The sequence below is a fragment of the Gopherus flavomarginatus genome, chromosome 1 (genome assembly GCF_025201925.1).
Source record: "Gopherus flavomarginatus isolate rGopFla2 chromosome 1, rGopFla2.mat.asm, whole genome shotgun sequence".
Taxonomy (NCBI): domain Eukaryota; kingdom Metazoa; phylum Chordata; order Testudines; family Testudinidae; genus Gopherus; species Gopherus flavomarginatus.
In genome coordinates this window covers 131,048,383-131,064,810 of record NC_066617.1, presented here as the reverse complement: position 1 = coordinate 131,064,810, position 16,428 = coordinate 131,048,383, and the positions used below count along the sequence as shown (strand labels likewise).

The 16,428-nt window shown below is 42.2% G+C and overlaps 1 protein-coding gene across 1 annotated transcript in view; it reads left to right on the top strand.

Annotated features, from left to right (window-relative positions):
- The window catches only part of EFCAB6 (EF-hand calcium binding domain 6), a 156,771-nt gene extending 141,151 nt beyond the window's left edge, over positions 1–15,620 (top strand). Inside the window, exons 28-32 of the mRNA XM_050936394.1 lie at positions 2,140–2,279; positions 5,973–6,054; positions 7,254–7,431; positions 8,263–8,447; positions 15,498–15,620. Of these exons, the coding sequence (XP_050792351.1) occupies positions 2,140–2,279; positions 5,973–6,054; positions 7,254–7,431; positions 8,263–8,447; positions 15,498–15,620 (708 nt within the window). The remainder of the gene's footprint in view (positions 1–2,139; positions 2,280–5,972; positions 6,055–7,253; positions 7,432–8,262; positions 8,448–15,497) is intronic.
- The last annotated feature ends 808 nt before the right edge of the window (positions 15,621–16,428 follow it).

The following is a 16,428-nucleotide window of genomic DNA, read 5'->3' as shown; positions in this document are numbered from 1 at the left end:
CACCAAAGCCCTAGAGGTGACTAGCTTCCTTGAGGGTTTAAGTTTCTGCTGCAAAAAAGATTAAGTCAAGAGCAGTTTAAGGTTCACAATTTGATTATATTTAGAAAAAAAATCAGAAATGAAAGCTTTAAAAGGAGTGCTCCTGCCTACTGACTCATTTGACTGTGAAGTGTGATACCCTTACTTACATTGATTAGTAGTTTATACCATGAGTAGTCCCACTTAAGTCAATGGAACTACTTGTGAAATAAAGAACTATACAATGTGGATAAGTGTATTGCAGTCTGGCCCTTAGAATTCTGTAGGTTGCTATTAGGCCAGATTCTTTATTATTATTTGATTGTGGTAGTACCTAGGAGCTTTAGTCATGGATCAGACCCCATTGGGCTCACAACTTGGGGTCTGATCAGAGAACAAAAAGAGCTCTGCTGCAAACAGCTTGCAATCTGAGTGTAAGACAAGAGACAACAGATAGACCAGAGAATACAAGGAAACAGTGAGATGGTATTGGTCAGCATGCAAGGCAGTGGTATCAGAATACTAGCAGCCCGTTGTTTTTTTAGTCAGCATCACAGAAATGGAAAGCTTTAAGGATAGTTTTGCAGCTGTTTATGGGAAACTCCACTCAATATATAGGGCAGCATGGGAGAAACCACAAGTTGCCTGTTTGAAAATTTAACAAATGGACCATGGATGTTGACATAATGGGTCTGTCAAAGGCAGGTGTGATGTCTCGATAGTGAATGAGAGATGATGGGTGGGGTGAAGGGTCTTCAGAGTGAAGACAAATAGCATTTGTTTGGTATGACAGAAAAGACAGAACCAGTGGGAAGATGTAGAGTGACAGGCTAGGAACATGACCTTTGCAGTAGCATTCTGAATTAATATGAGCAGGGCAAGATTTCACTGGTCAGTGCCAGAGAGAAGGATGTTGCAGTAATCAAGAGGTGAGATGGACAAGAGTGTGCGTGGATGGATAGGAAAGGACTATATCTTAGAGATGATATGCAGAGAGAATTTGCCAGATGTAGATACAGCCTGGATGTGAGGATCTAGAGGAAGGTCCAAGTCAAAGATGACACCCAGGTTTTGGACCTTGGTGACTGGCAGAATAGTGGTGTTATCCACGGTGATCAGGAAAGGAGATGGAGGAATCTATGAAGTGAAAGATCAAAAGTTCTGTTTTAGCCATGGTGAGCTCGAGCTGATGGCTAGACATTCATGAGGACTTGTGAGAAAGACAGGCTGAAATTCTAGTTTTGACAGAAGGAGACAAGTCTGGAATATAGAGGTAGTTCAACTAACTTACTGTACTAGTAATCCCATTGGAATCATTGGGACCATTCATGCAGTGAGGTGCTATTCAGCATGAATAATAAGGGTTAGGGGTGCTGAAATAATTTATGTAGTGTTGGTGCTGAGAACCACTGAACCAAATTGTAAACCCTGTATATGGTGAAAACCACTTCAAGCCAGAGTGTGCAACATCACCCCTAGTTCCAGCACCTATGATAAGGGTACCTGAATCTGACCCCATCTCTTCTGAAGTAATACTGTGTATTATACTGATGCAGTTCATGACACTATATTTTAACTATATAAGGCTGTAAAAGGCTGTAAGTTTTCCTATGGCATTCATTTAAGTTTTGCAATGAGACATTTTTGCCCTCAGAGTGAAATAAAATTGTTGATGCAAATACAATAACCGAAAAATCTGAACAGCCTGTTGAGATGTTAGTAGAATTTAGGTGCACCTGATAGAATGAGAAACTTGCTTCATGGTACTTAGACAGGATGCAGGTGCATCGTGCATTTGATTTACATTTTCTGTTAAAGCATTTTTATATACTGTAGCTCAGTCACTGTGTCTAATCAGAAGGTTTAATGGTCTTAAACAGCTCACTAAGGGCCTAGTTCAATTTTAAAATGTCCTACAGAAATCCCTTTTTCATTGTTTTCTCAGACTTACACAGACTTCTGCAGAGAAGCTGTAAATTTTTTTATTAAATTAGACCCTAGGATTCCTGTCATTCCAAGTCACTTTCTCATTTTCCTTTCAACAATTTCTTTAACAGTCTTAGTACATAATATACTTTTCCAGCTAGCATTTACAAAAATGGGCTTTTGCTTCTCCATTAGTTTGAAAACCTCTGGAATAGAGTGCCTGTTGATGCCAATGGAAAACTGAAGTACTGTGATTTTTTGAAGAAGTTCAACTCCGAAGTAGTGACAATGCCATCAGATACTCCAGCCACAAACAATGTTACATCTTCCTCCAAGTTCCTATTTTTAAGAAAGGGAATAAGAGTGATCCGGGTAATTGTAGGCCTGTTAGCTTGACGTCTGTAGTATGTAAGGTCTTGGAAAAAATTTTAAGGGAGAAAGTAGTAAAGGACATAGAGGTCAATGGGAATTGTGACGAATTGCAACACGGATTTACTAAAGGTAGATCGTGCCAAACCAATCTGATCTCCTTCTTTGAGAGGTGACGGATTACTTAGATAAAGGAAATGCGGTAGATATAATTTACCTAGATTTCAGTAAGGCGTTCGACACGGTTCCGCACAGGGAGCTGTTAGTTAAATTGGAAAAGATGGGAGTGAATATGAAAGTTGTAAGGTGGATAAGGAACTGGTTAAAGGGGAGACTCCAGAGGGTCGTATTGAAAGGTGAACTGTCAGGCTGGAAGGAGGTCACCAGTGGAGTCCCTCAAGGATCGGTTTTGGGACCGATCTTATTTAACCTTTTTATTACTGACCTTGGCACAAAGAGCGGGAATGTGCTAATAAAGTTTGCGGATGACACGAAGCTGGGGGGTATTGCTAACACGGAGAAGGACAGGGATACTATTCAGGAAGATCTGAACCACCTTGTAAACTGGAGTAATAGAAATAGGATGAAATACAATAGTGAAAAGTGCAAGGTCATGCATTTAGGAATTAATAATAAGAATTTTGGATATACGTTGGGGGAGCATCAGTTGGAAGCGACGGAGGAGGAGAAGGACCTTGGGGTACTGGTTGATAGCAGGATGACTATGAGTCGCCAATGTGATACGGCTGTTAAAAAAGCAAATGCGATTTTGGGATGCATCAGGCGGGGTATTTCCTGCAAGGATAAGGATGTGTTAGTACCGTTATATAAGGCGTTGGTGAGACCCCATCTGGAATACTGTGTGCAGTTCTGGTGTCCCATGTTCAAGAAGGATGAATTCAAACTGGAACAGGTTCCGAGACAGGCTACAAGGATGATCCGAGGAATGGAAAAACTGCCTTATGAAAGGAGACTCAAAGAGCTTGGCTTGTTTAGCCTGGCCAAAAGAAGGCTGAGGGGGGATATGCTCGCTCTATATAAATATATCAAGGGGGTTAACGTTAGGGAGGGAGAGGAATTATTTAAGTTTAGTACTAATGTAGACACGAGGACGAATGGGTATAAACTGGATATTAGGAAGTTTAGACTTGAAATTAGACGAAGGTTTCTGACCATTAGGGGAGTGAAGTTCTGGAATAGCCTTCCGAGGGAAGTAGTAGGGGCAAAAGACTTTCCTGACTTTAAGACAAAGCTTGATAAGTATATGGAGGGGATGTTATGATAGGATCGTTAATTTGGGCAATTGATCTTGAATTACCACCAGACAGGTCTGCTCAATGGTCTGTGGGGAGATGTTGGATGCGATGGGTACTGAGTTGCTGCAGAGAATTCCTTCTTGGGTGCTAGCTGGTGACTCTTGCCCACATGCTCAGGGTTTAGCTGATCGCCATATTTGGGCTCGGGAAGGAATTTTCCTCCAGGGCGGATTGGCAGGTGCCCTGGAGGTTTTTCGCCTTCCCCTGCAGCGTGGGGCACGGGTCGCTTGCTGGTGGTTTCTCTGCAGCTTGAGGTCTTCAAACCATTTTTGAGGATTTCAATAACTCGGTCCTGGGATAGGGGTTGTTATAAAATTGGATGGGTGGGGTTCTGTGGCCTGCCTTGTGCAGGAGGTCAGACTAGATGATCAGATTTGTCCCTTCTGACCTATGAGTCTATGAGCAGAGAATTTGGGATGATAAAAAAGTGGACTTGATCCTCAGTAGGTATAAACTCGTGTAGCTCAATTGAATCCAATGGCGTTATGCTGTTTGTACCTGCTGAGGATCTTGGCCATTGTCCTGCTAACTCACAAATGAGTCATATTGTAAATAAATATCTGTTATTTAACATAGGACACTCACATTTGTGGGAACAAAGTAAACAGGCCCAGCCATGAAAGCTCAACTGCTGAAAAAGCAACATAAAAAATGTAAGATTTTTACCTGTAAGTCACCAGCCCAAGATAGTATTGACCAAAAGTTATTAACCTCTGATAGCTGTTAGGCAGTGTGACGGGGCAGACTGGCCCCGCACTGGGACTGAGAGAGTTAACCCTTCCCTGCTGGCAGAGGAAGCCATGCCCCTGAGGCTCTGCTGGTCATGCTCCAACCAGGAGTCAAGCATAAAAGCCTGCAGAACCGCTCAGTCAGGGCTGGCGGCTAGGAAAGGAGGATGCCCAGCAGAAGCTCCAGCCCAGGAGCAGTTTTAACCCTTCCAGGAGGGAGCTGAGGAGCCAGGAAGCAGGCCCAGAGACTGGCAGCTGTGGGAACCCCAGAGAACATTGGGTGCTGAGGAACCTGGAGACCCTGATGCCACAAGGACTGCTACATTTGGAGGGCTGGTAGGAAGTTACCCAGGGAAGAGAAGGGAGTGATATCTTCACCACTCTGAGGGCAGTGTGTTGCAGTAAGATTCCTCGCTGATTCATGGTGGATCACGCCATCACTGACAGGGCCCTGGGCCTTTTAGAGGACAACATAGTTCACTGACTCCTCTCTCTCACTCCATAGGAGGTAGATGAACTCCGGATGCTGGGCCATGCTATCCCCTGAGGGGAGAAGAATTTAGAGAGACTCTGGCCATTAGACCACGCTACCTTAGGAGCGCACTATAGAGACTCCGGCCACTAGGCCGCGCTATCCAGCCAGGCAAAGAGAGTATAGAGAGACTCTGTCCATTGAGCCCTGCTGCTTTAGGAGTGCACTATACAGCCCTGACTACCGGGGAAGTAGTAAGACCGACATAGACACAGGAAGACGGAGTTAACCTCGCCCCCTGCCCACCTTGAATCAAAGGGGTTGACGAGGTACAAAACCCACCACAGACGGTCTCTAGGAAATGTGTTGGTGGTCTGAGTCCAGTTTTTGGTGAATGTTTACCTGGATCACAAAATCTGCCATCACAATTGGCAGCCTTCTCTTCAGACTCAGCACAGAGGCCAAAGACTGAATGGACAGAGGGACTAACCTGGCCCCATCTCCCATTTTGGTTAAAAGCACCTTAACAGGCCAATGCACGGAAGTTTTTCCACTACAGCTTTCCAGGATTGCCATCTCCTGGAATATCCCTCTGGCATTTCACCCAAGCACTAACATTCATAGAAGATTGTGAAAATCTTGAAAGGAGAAAGAATGAAAGAGTTAGCCAATATTCTTCCTGACAGTTTAAATCTTTTGGCTGTATATTCTTCTAGTCAGCAGCTTATAAATTCTTCAGTGCTTGGAAAAAATGATTCATATTACTGCTGATTATACTTAAATGTTTAGCTGTTGAAAAAGCAGTAGCCAACTGAATAGCTTTAAAGATGCAACAAACTTTCCACAGTTGGTAAGTCTAAAAGCATTGGCCTGTTGTGAACTTGATTATTGATCTGTAAGTCCTTTGCACTGGAGAGGCCTGATAGTTGGTCACATGCTTCATTTTTGACTAAGGGATAGATCCAGTTCTCACTGAAGTCAACGGAACTTTCCTCATTAACTTCAGTGTGAGCAGGATCTGGACCCAGAAAGATCATAGAAAAGGAGCACAGGCCCCTCAAAATGCACATATCTTGAACAGCCCCAGCTCAACCTCATCACCATGCATCTCCCTAGAAGTGCCCTTGTGGCTGTGCATAATAGGGGTGTGGGGATCATGGCCAAGCTTTATGATGCGAGCCTGAGATCTGCAAGAATACACTGCAAAGACCCTGTGAATATTACAGTATACTCTGGCTCCCTTCACAAATGTCAGTGCAGCTCACACCATACTGCTAAAGGCTGAGGGCTCACAAGACCATGCTTAATCCCTCCTTATTCTCAGAATGAATCATAAATTCTACTGAGTAAGGAACCTACTACAAAGAATAATTGTTCCCCTTCTCCTGGTCACAGCCTCTTCTGCTGCTGAGAAGAGCTCCCCTGTGGTGATCTCTGAAAGGAAAGAGGTGGTTGGAGAATATACAGGGAACATACTCTGCACCTTTCCAGTTCTTTTCTGTTGGAATGGGGCTTTACTGTTCCTCTCCATGCTGCCTAAAGGAAGGGGGATATATGACCATATTATAGGTAGGCTTGGCAGAAATTTTTTTTTTTAAATAATTTGACAGATAATATTGATGTTTATTTTTAAGCATTTTTGACATCGGTTGATTTAGATTTTCACAGCTGTGGGAAATTATAGGGAGAACATACAAAGTGAGGGGTCATACAGCAGTTATTTAATGACAGTAGATATTGAGATTTTAAAAGTTAGTTTTATAACCATTAAGACCCAAATTGTCAAAACTACATGTTGAAATCTACAAAATCGAAATATTCCTATATCCAACTCTATTAAATTCTCAAGCAGCATTTTTCTTACTTTGCCTGTCTGCAAATTTCAGTTATAATCTATGAAAATATTTTTGTTGGGTTATGCGTATATGATGAAATTGTTGTTTACTGACATTTACTGATAAAAATCGAATACTTTCAAACCTAATTATAAGGTTCTTGCACTTACTGTTAAAATTTATAGTAAGCAAATTAGTATACTTGCTTTAAATTGTCACTATCCAAGAACTTGTGCATCGATCTATTTATTGTGAGATTGACATCAAATTACACCTATTTTAAAAACAAGTATATCTGCCACTTGAGGAACAATAGGTTCAAGGGGGAATATATACAACTGAGCTATGAGTTGAGCAGACTCAAGAAATTACAGACGGAAAAACACTCGGTAGATTCAAGGTAGATCAATTTCCAGATTACTAGTATATTCATCCAAGTAGAAGCATTTTTACTTTAATGCTGACACAAATCAGATCATAAATAAGGATGCTTCAAACAGTGTGGTATGCTAAAGTTATGAAGCACTAGAACTGGGAATTTTTTTAGCGTGTTTTCTATATAAATGTTCAAATTTGCCTGTTACTTTAGACTCCAGTGTCCAGCCGGCCTCGTACTGCAATGGCATGGTCCCCTCCTTTACTGAACTGCGAACCAATAGAAAATAAAATAAGAAAGATCATTCAACATTCCTGGAGAGAAATACTGAAAGACTGTAGAGAGAAGGATGTTGACCGACTAGGAGAAATCTCAACATCCGATTTCTTAGGTTTGTTGCCATCTGAAAATTGTGTTACCTCATGTTAAAATGTGTTCCAGTTTCTTTCTCGGTGCCAATCTATGGGAAAACACTGCCCTCAACAAGTGGTATCAGCTGCATGAGCAATCCAATTCTGTAATGCAGATTGCTCAAGTGAGGTTTGAGGAAATGCACTACTAGGCAGATTTCGCTGCTCATTTGAAAGGGAGAGCATGATTTTAGCTGATGTTTGCTACACAGCATAGCATATGTACTGGAAGACTGGCCACACTCCCCAGCAGAATACTCCCTTGTGGAGCTGAGTAGTGATAATAAGTACAGGCCCCAGACCTTTTCCCTAGCTCTCCCTCAAGTGGTCCTATTGAAGTGAATGACAAGACTTTTATATATTTCAATGGGAGCAGAATTTCATTCTTAGATAGGTATGCTGCTCTTCTGCTGTGGAGTCATGGGGGGACAATTTTCTGTGCCCTCTTTCCCCAATCAGGGTATCTGCATAGACAGGACAGACTTTTTGCCTAAATAATAGCATATAGATTTGTATACCATTCGTATTGGAACAGTTACAGCTCAACTAATGGTGGGTTTATTTCTTGCGCTGTCTTTAAAGTTCATTGAAGTTTTATCACTTACCTGTTATCTTGCTAAATGGGAATTGTTTCCTCCACCCCTATGTATAGCAGGATCCAGATAATCCATTTATGTGACAGTCACTGGAACTGGTGGCCTGTCAACATATCCCTAATAACTAGTCAATCCGAATTTTGTTTTGATACAAAAGTCACCTATTTGCAAGGATAGCAAATTGACTATCATTTGTTATTTTGGTGTTTCTTTCAGCCATAACAGAGAAGTTCAGTTTAGATTTAAGTAAAGAAGAGGTTAGCCAAATAGCAACAAAATACGACATTAAGAACAATGACAAATTTGCGTACTGCGACTTTCTCCAAAGCTGTGTCCTATTAATGAAACCACAGGAAAGTTCATTGCTACAAAGAATGATCATTCAGAAGCCACGAATACCGGTACATTCAGGGGTCTGTCTAACTGTTTGTAGATAGTTTCTGATGCAGAAACAGAGTATTTTAGGGCCTGGGCCTGTAGTCATTGTATGCATAGAATCCCAGTGACATTCCATGGAGTCCAGTTACTTCAGTTGACTTATTTTATTCATGTAGTATTTACTTTAGTCAGAGTATGTCCAGAATCAGGCCCTGCATGTCCGGTTCATAGTACGGTCTAAATACTGTTTGATTAATTGTCATCAATTGACCATATCTGTAAACTTTAAAAAATGTGGTGAGGGGTATAAGAAAGGCCTAGAGGAAGACAGTTTGGGCTGATGAGTTTCAGGGTTAGACTCTGTCTGAAGGCAACAGAAAGTGAGGGGGACTGTCAGGAAGCTGGTTACTCTCAGAGTCTCTGCTTCGGGCCCAGCCCAGCCCAGTCAGAGCAGAGAGCAGCTCTAACCTGTGCCTCTTGTCAATGGTCTCAGTCTGCCAGCTGGGGATAGCCAATATGCATTGCACTCTGTCTACTCTTCCTGACCTGCATCCCCGCCACCAGCACACATGCTTCCAGCGTGCCCCTGGTACCAGATACAGGGAAGAGAGATGCATAGAACCTAGCTGTTCCCAGCCGGGCTTTCCCAGCATAGATTTGAAACTGTGAAATTCTGTCTCAGAGCTTGGGATGGAGCCATAATTTGAGCCCTTGTCTAGTATCATTTTCTATTTATTCAATTAAGTTTATAAAGTATAATGAAGTGCCCATCCCATGTTCTGGGCACCTTTACATAAAGTAATTTTCACAATAAATTTTTTTATAAGAGGTTGCTCCACCCACTCCACTGTATACAAATTCACACCAGTAGGCATAATAAAAATAAAATAAAACCTTTTCCATGACAGGAGCAATAATAAAAATATCCTGTGGCTCTGAACCCCCTCCTTTGCTCAAAAGTCAAATAAAGTTTGCAGGCAACACAGGTCACTGATACAGAGTGATCTGAATTGGTTAGTAAACTGGTCTTAAGCAAACAATCTGAATTTTTTAATATAGCTAAATGTAAAAGTATACATTGAGCAACAATTTAAGAATGTAGGCCATATTTTCAAGATGGGGGGACACCGTCCTCAGAAGCAGTTTCTGAAAAAGATTTGGGGTGGTGGTGGATAATCAGCTGAAAATGAGCTCTCAGTGCAATGCTGTGGCCGAAAGGACTAATGCAGTCCTTGGATGCATAAACTGGGGAATATCAAGTCGGAGTAAAAGAGGTAAAATAACCTTGCATTTGGCACTAGTGTGACCACTGCTAGAATACCGTGTCCAGGTGTGCTGTCCACAATTCAAGAAGCATATTGCTAAACTGGAGAGGTTCAGAGAAAGCTATGAGAATGATTAAAGGACTAGGAAACATGCTTTATAATGAAAAGTTAAATAGAGTGAAACTCCTTGAATCTAACAGAGAAGAACCTACATAAGGAATAAATATTTGATAATAGGCTGTTCAGTCTAGCAGTGAATGGCTACAAGTTGAAGCTAAACAGTTCAGACTGGAAAGAAGGTGTAAATTTTTAAGTGAGGGTAATTAGCCATTGGCACAATTTACCAATTGTGGTGGATACTGCATCACTGTCCATTTTAAAATCACTAGTGGATTTTTAAGAAAATAAGATATGGTCTAGTTCAAAAGGAATTATTTTGGGGACATTCTATTGCCTGTGTTATCCAGGAGATCAGACAGATGATCACCATGGTTTCTTCTAGCTTTAGAATCTGAGAAGCTGGGCCTTTAGCTCCCTTGGAGACATGCAGACTCTGAGCTACAGAGAACAGCCTGGGTCCCTACAGCCAGGGTGAAGGGCTCTCTTTATACTGTAAAAGAGGGTCCACAGGGACCCTCACAATAGTTGACAGAAGTTTACATTAGGCAGCTGAGTTAGTCATGATTGGACAGCAAATCCTTCCTTAGCTGTAGACTTCCTAAGATTAAGGTGAATTTCACCCTCAGTGCTCAGGGTATTGCTCCAGCTGCCTGCACACCACTTCAGCCCCACATAGCAGCTGTACAGTGTTGTCTGTGCATTCTCTGCATGCTGTGATAGAACTGGACTTTCCAGTATCCTGTGCAGCGTACATGAAGCAACTGTGGTCTCCAGCCCTGCCCACTGGCTGGAAGAACAGCTGGGTGTGAGGCAAACAGCAGCCCTTACCAAAGGTCAAAAACAACAAGAGGCAATAAATACTCCCTCAGTTATTCCCATACTAGATTTCAACTGTCCTGTCCCAGCTATTTCAACTATAGAACTGTTCAGAACCTGGGTACAAGAAATATTATATAAGTATTTTTTTTACCCTCCTACTGTACTCCGCTAATTCATTGGCTGATGAATTCAGCCACCTTCAGGCAAAATTTGAATACAAAAACTTGCAGCCTGAACAGCGAATTTTCCAAAGAGTTATAAGTAACTGAAAAGAGAGGCTTGGAAGGGGAGCAGCTGTGTGACTTTAATTGCTTCTTCTCTGTAACATGTATAAAAGCATTGAGGCCTTTGTTTAAAAAAAACCTGATAAAGAATTACATTAATTTTACAAACAGATTTTGGGCTTTGATAGTGCTTAAGTGTTTCAACTTCACTTGCTGAAGAATAATAAAAGGTGAAGAGAATAATAGCATTTATTCTGCACCAGAATTTCACTGTAACACCTTAACATTTCAGCATGTGACTGCACTCATCTACCATGTTCTTTATATTAACAAATGCCCATCTTTCTCCCACACCCGCTTCACTTTGCTAGAGGAGTCCTGGACCGCAGAGTCTGATGTTTTTCAATGCAATGCTAAGAATTCAACCCCGGATCTTGCACTGCTGGAGACCGATGAGACGAACGTTTAAATCCTATGATGAAAGTGGGAGCGGGCTGTTAAGTGTTCAGGATTTCAGGCAGGTAAATTGCATTTACTAATCTAAAACTAACAAACTGAAAACCCAAGTCTCTAAATAACCTTACTGAAGCAGTTTCTAAAATCATGGCAACGATACATTTGCAGACTTATCTGCTGTGACATTAATACTGAGTGCTAATAATAATAATGATAATCACCCTCTTTCCAATGCATATGCAAGCACACAACTCCTTTCACACCAGAACTGAGAAAAGTGGGCTTCACAAGCCCGGGAGGGAGAGAGGGAAGCAGGTTGATGAGGAGAAATCCTTTATACCACGCCTCTCTGCAGTCAAACTACAGCCTCAGGATTCCAGTGACCCACCAGCTGGTATGTTCGCTTATGAAGGGGGAACTAGCCTTGCATACTGCTCCTTATCATAAGGCAGCCTAGCTGGAGTGCCATCCTGTTGCAGGCCACAGTTTGACAGGTACACCTGTCTCAGTGTCCCCTTCAAGTCTCCCCCAAACAGCCCAGAGAGTCTTTTTTTAGTGCAAATGGCCCTTTTGGGTTAGTTTGTTACAGAAAAAAACTCCATATCCATAATCCCAACACTGTAATCCAGGCTATACGTTAAATACAGCACCAAGACTCCTCACCACCCCGCAACTCTCCAGCACAGCCCTCTCTGGCCCAGTGACTTCATTTCTCTAACTCCAAGAGCCTGTAGGTGTCATCCTCTACTGCTCTTAGCCTTCATCCCTCTCAAGCTTTCCCTGGCTCAGGATAGACAGCTCCTCCACTGGCTCTGCCCTGGTCAAGTAGCCCCTTCTAGCCCTCAGCCCTGGTCATGTCTCCTAGCACTGGCTCTGCCTGTCTGGAAAGTTAGCAGGTTAGCCTGTCCAGTAGCTTCATAATAATTCCTCCCTCCTTCCAAACAGGGCTTGATGAGAGTCTTCTACTCACTATAGCTCTTCCTAGAAACCACCTCTACCAGTCTCCTGGCTTCTCCTATCTACCTCTGACTCACTAGGTTTCTCGCTGATCTTTTATTGCTCCCAGGTGCTGCCACACACCCTTAACCGACCAAACTGGGAGCACCTGTTCTGGCACAAGGCCACTGGATCTGCTTCACTTACAGGGGCCAGATATCCTTGTACAGTTGGAATGACTCTGTCCCCTCTTTCTGCCCCTGTCCTTGCCAGTAGAACACAGATCTGTGGTACATAGGGATACGTATCCTCTGCATGGGCTTCTTAGATCCAGCACCTCACCAAACAGCAGAGTGTCTGCAAGGCTGCTCCCCACCTGCAATGCCTTATAGCACTTTGAGGCCAGGGATTAGTGCTGTACTCCTGGATTCACACCTCTGGGGAGTTTGATTGCTGCTTAGCATACATTTTACTTCTTGTTTCAAGATCCTTGACATTTCTGTAAATTGAAATCAAACTCGTAATATGAACTACAGTAACTACCTACATTTACCAGTCACGCTGCAGGGATAAAAAAAAGATGCATGAAGCTGTTTAATTAACGTTGAGTCGAAGTGAGATACCAGTGACCTTCTCCACCTGCTGTCTCTGCCATTTAAAACATCTGGTAAAATAATGGGCCAGTCCTCAACTGCACCGAGTAGTTAGCTCCCCCTTTCCTGAGGCTGCCAGGAGCCAAAACATCCCCAGGTGGAACTTAAAGCAAACTGAAGACCTAAGGGCAGAGATCCCATAGAAATTGCTCTAATTGTCTGGGATCAGTTAGAGCAAGGTGTGGTCCAGCCTCACCACATACACGTTCTTCAGACATGCCCCTACGGGAAGGTTGGGGAGCAAGATACATAGAGCTCTATCAGCTTTAGGGTTGCGGTTTCCCCTATATGCGAGTAGCTTTCTGGCTGCTTTGTACTATCTCAGGAGTATAGAGTCACTGGAATAGGGGTGAAGATCTGGCCCACTGTATCTTCAAAATTTTTTGTGTAATGTCAAGTTTATTTTTCATGCATTTGGTAATAACTTTTTAACTCAAGCCGCTCTATCTCAAGCAATTTATTCACATTAAGAGAAAAATGAAACCAGTCCATTTCTGTGATAGGATCTATTAGGTAAGTTGGTTTTTTTTCCCTTTCAGTGCTTAGGTGCTACTCTAAAAAGTTTTCCTTAAGCGATTACAGACAAAAAAATAAATGTGTTGCATAAAAGATGATGTACTTTGCAAGTACTTGGCTTGAGCAGCTCCTTAGATTTCAGTTGATTTCAGGAGGTCAGGAATTAACTGCAGCATAAGCAATCGAAGTGTATTTATATGTATTAATTGATACGCATTGAGCATTTGTGTACCAGGTAATGTTTTGTTAAGACAGTCAAATAAACCCCAAAAGAAGGGAGAAATCAGAAATGGGGTTGCAGTGAGGTGTGATTGAAGTGAGATGTTGTAAGATAGAAGAAGTGAGCAGAGAGATATTTGGATAACTTATAGTAGGGAAAAGCTCTCTGCTGTCAGCACTCTCGCAGTTATCAAGGCTGGGAGATATATGAAAGGGAGGAGTGAACAGACTGATCACTTTTGATACCAGTGCTTTGCATAAGCACTGATGTAGACACACATATGTATATGGGGTTACTGTAACACCAGCACTATAGTGATTTCAGATACTGGCTTGGCTCAGACTTATCTGAGTTTCACATAAAATCAGTGGCAACCAGTGAAGTATAAAAGGAGTTACTCAGATCAGAAGATGTCAGGTGCTGGTGGAGATCCTGCTGGACAACAAACTATTGCAGAGCCAGTGGACAGCACTTACAGGTACCCTGCAAGGATGTATGCTTTAGAAGCACCTTAAACTAAAAGTAATACTCAGAAATGAACATCTCATTTGCCTCTGTGTCAAAGGCATTAAGGGCCAGATTTTTAAAGGTATTTAGGTATCTAAAGATGCAGATAGACGCCTAGTTGGATTTTCAAATCACCTAGGCACCTAACAATCACTGAACTCAATGGGAATTAGGCACCTAATTCTGGAAATCCCACTGTGCACTTGTCTGTGCTTTAAGCACCGCCATACCTTTAAAAATCTGGTCTTTAATGTCTGTAGCATCTGGTATCACCTGGTCAGTAGTGCTCTCCTTAAAGTTTAAGGAAAGAACTCTTAATGTTGCTCTTAGGAGTATTAAGGCACTGAGTGCCCCTTCAGAAATGCATATCACCGCATACATAAGGGTTCTCAAAGGTGGACTGAGTAGATATATTGGACTGGCTTGTTCCTTCCACTTCTTCGGATGGAGGGGACCCAGATCTCCCAAGCAGGGTACAAAGGGAGAAGCCACAGCTAGTTAGCATCATCTCCTGCTCACATGGAAGCCCTGTCATGGGTGTATTATGTGAGTCAACCTCCACCTGTGGTGAGAAAGTGGGTAGGCTGCTAGCTATTCTCATTGGCAGTATCACGTGGATCCCTGCAGGGCATCCGAGAGCAATTGCTGCTTCAGCCAACATACAATAAATCATTACCCGAGGGAGGATTCAGGAGCAGCCGTCAGGGGAGCTATGCTGGCATAGGAAAGCTGGGAGGCAATAGGAAGATTCTGGTCTTCACAGATGTTTATGAAATTCAAGACCGTGGGGCTGAACCCTCAGGCAGTTTTGCAAAGGGTTTAAGTAAGACTTATGTGGTGCACTGGCTTTGTGCAAGCCCTGTGCCCAGCATTGAATTTCACCCTTGGCTTCTAACTTCACGTGAGCAATGTGGGTGTTGGGAGGTTGTAGAATCCCCATTGCTGGAGGTTTTTAAGTTCAGAGAAACACCTGTCGGGGATGGTCTAGGCATACTTAATCCTGCCTGAGCCCAGGGGGATGGAGCAGATGACTTCTTGAGGATCTTTCCAGCCAGGGCCAGCTCCAGGCACCAGCGCAGCAAGCAGGTGCTTGAGGTGGCCAACGGAAAGGGATGGCCAACGGAAAGGCACGTCCGGGTCTTCGGCAGCAATTCAGCGGTGGATCCCTCAGTCCCTCTCTGAGGGAAAGACCTGCTGCCGAATTGCCGCCAAATAATGAAGCGGTGGCGGTAGAACTGCTGCCCAAGTGCTGCCAGTCATGGGGTTTTTTTTCGCTTGGGGCAGCAAAAACGCTGGAGCCGGCCCTGCTTCCAGCCCTACCTCTCTATGATTTTATAACATTCTGTATATTTTGCAGGTGCTGCGTCAGTATCACATCAATCTGACCGAGGAAGAGTTTTTTCACATTTTGGAATTTTATGATAAATCATTATCTTCAAAAATTTCCTATAATGATTTCCTCCGGGCATTCTTGCAATAGGAAATGGAAGGTGTCATCAAATGCAAGAAACTATAGATAAGAGCTAATGACTGATTTATAATTTCTGATTTCTAATTAATAAATTAACCAACTACAGCTTTTTTTGCATCAGCAATCTCAAAATACTTACAGTTCTGACAAATACAGTGGCCATAGGTTGTAGAGCAAATCTACATGACAGAACTATTAATATTCACATAATCCATTTATCTGAGAAAAATGATACCACTTAAAGTTGTTGTAGTGATGATTCCAAAGACCTTACAGGCATCTGCAAAAGAAATACAATTGAGAAAATCTTTTTTGTAATTAAAGTTTTATTAATTTAAACTCCTTTTTAATTTCAATAAAAAGATTTGAAAGGCCTACTATTCACTTTTATAAGATATAATAGAAATAATACATTTGGAAAATTATATTATCCTTCATTATTAGAAAATTGTCTGCTTTACAGTCTGTCTTTCCTCCCACTTGATGTCATGCAGTGACATATTTAGATCTCCAGTAGCTTTATATGTTGACATGGAACAGCTATTATACTCTGAATAGACACACTAGCTGTGCCTTGATGTGTCATCTTTTTCCAATGAAACCTTTCCCCATAATTTTCCCGTATTTTAACATAAAAATGGAAGTTAAAAATAAAATTAGAAAGAGCTAATTCGCCATTCACTATTGTATTTGTCACTGCAAATGTGGAAGTGTATACCTCTAACTTGCATCTCCTCATGTTAACCCGAGGTTTATTTTTATGGATAAACTATTTTTCATAATGTATAGTGCACTGAAAGTAAAATATCCAGTTAGA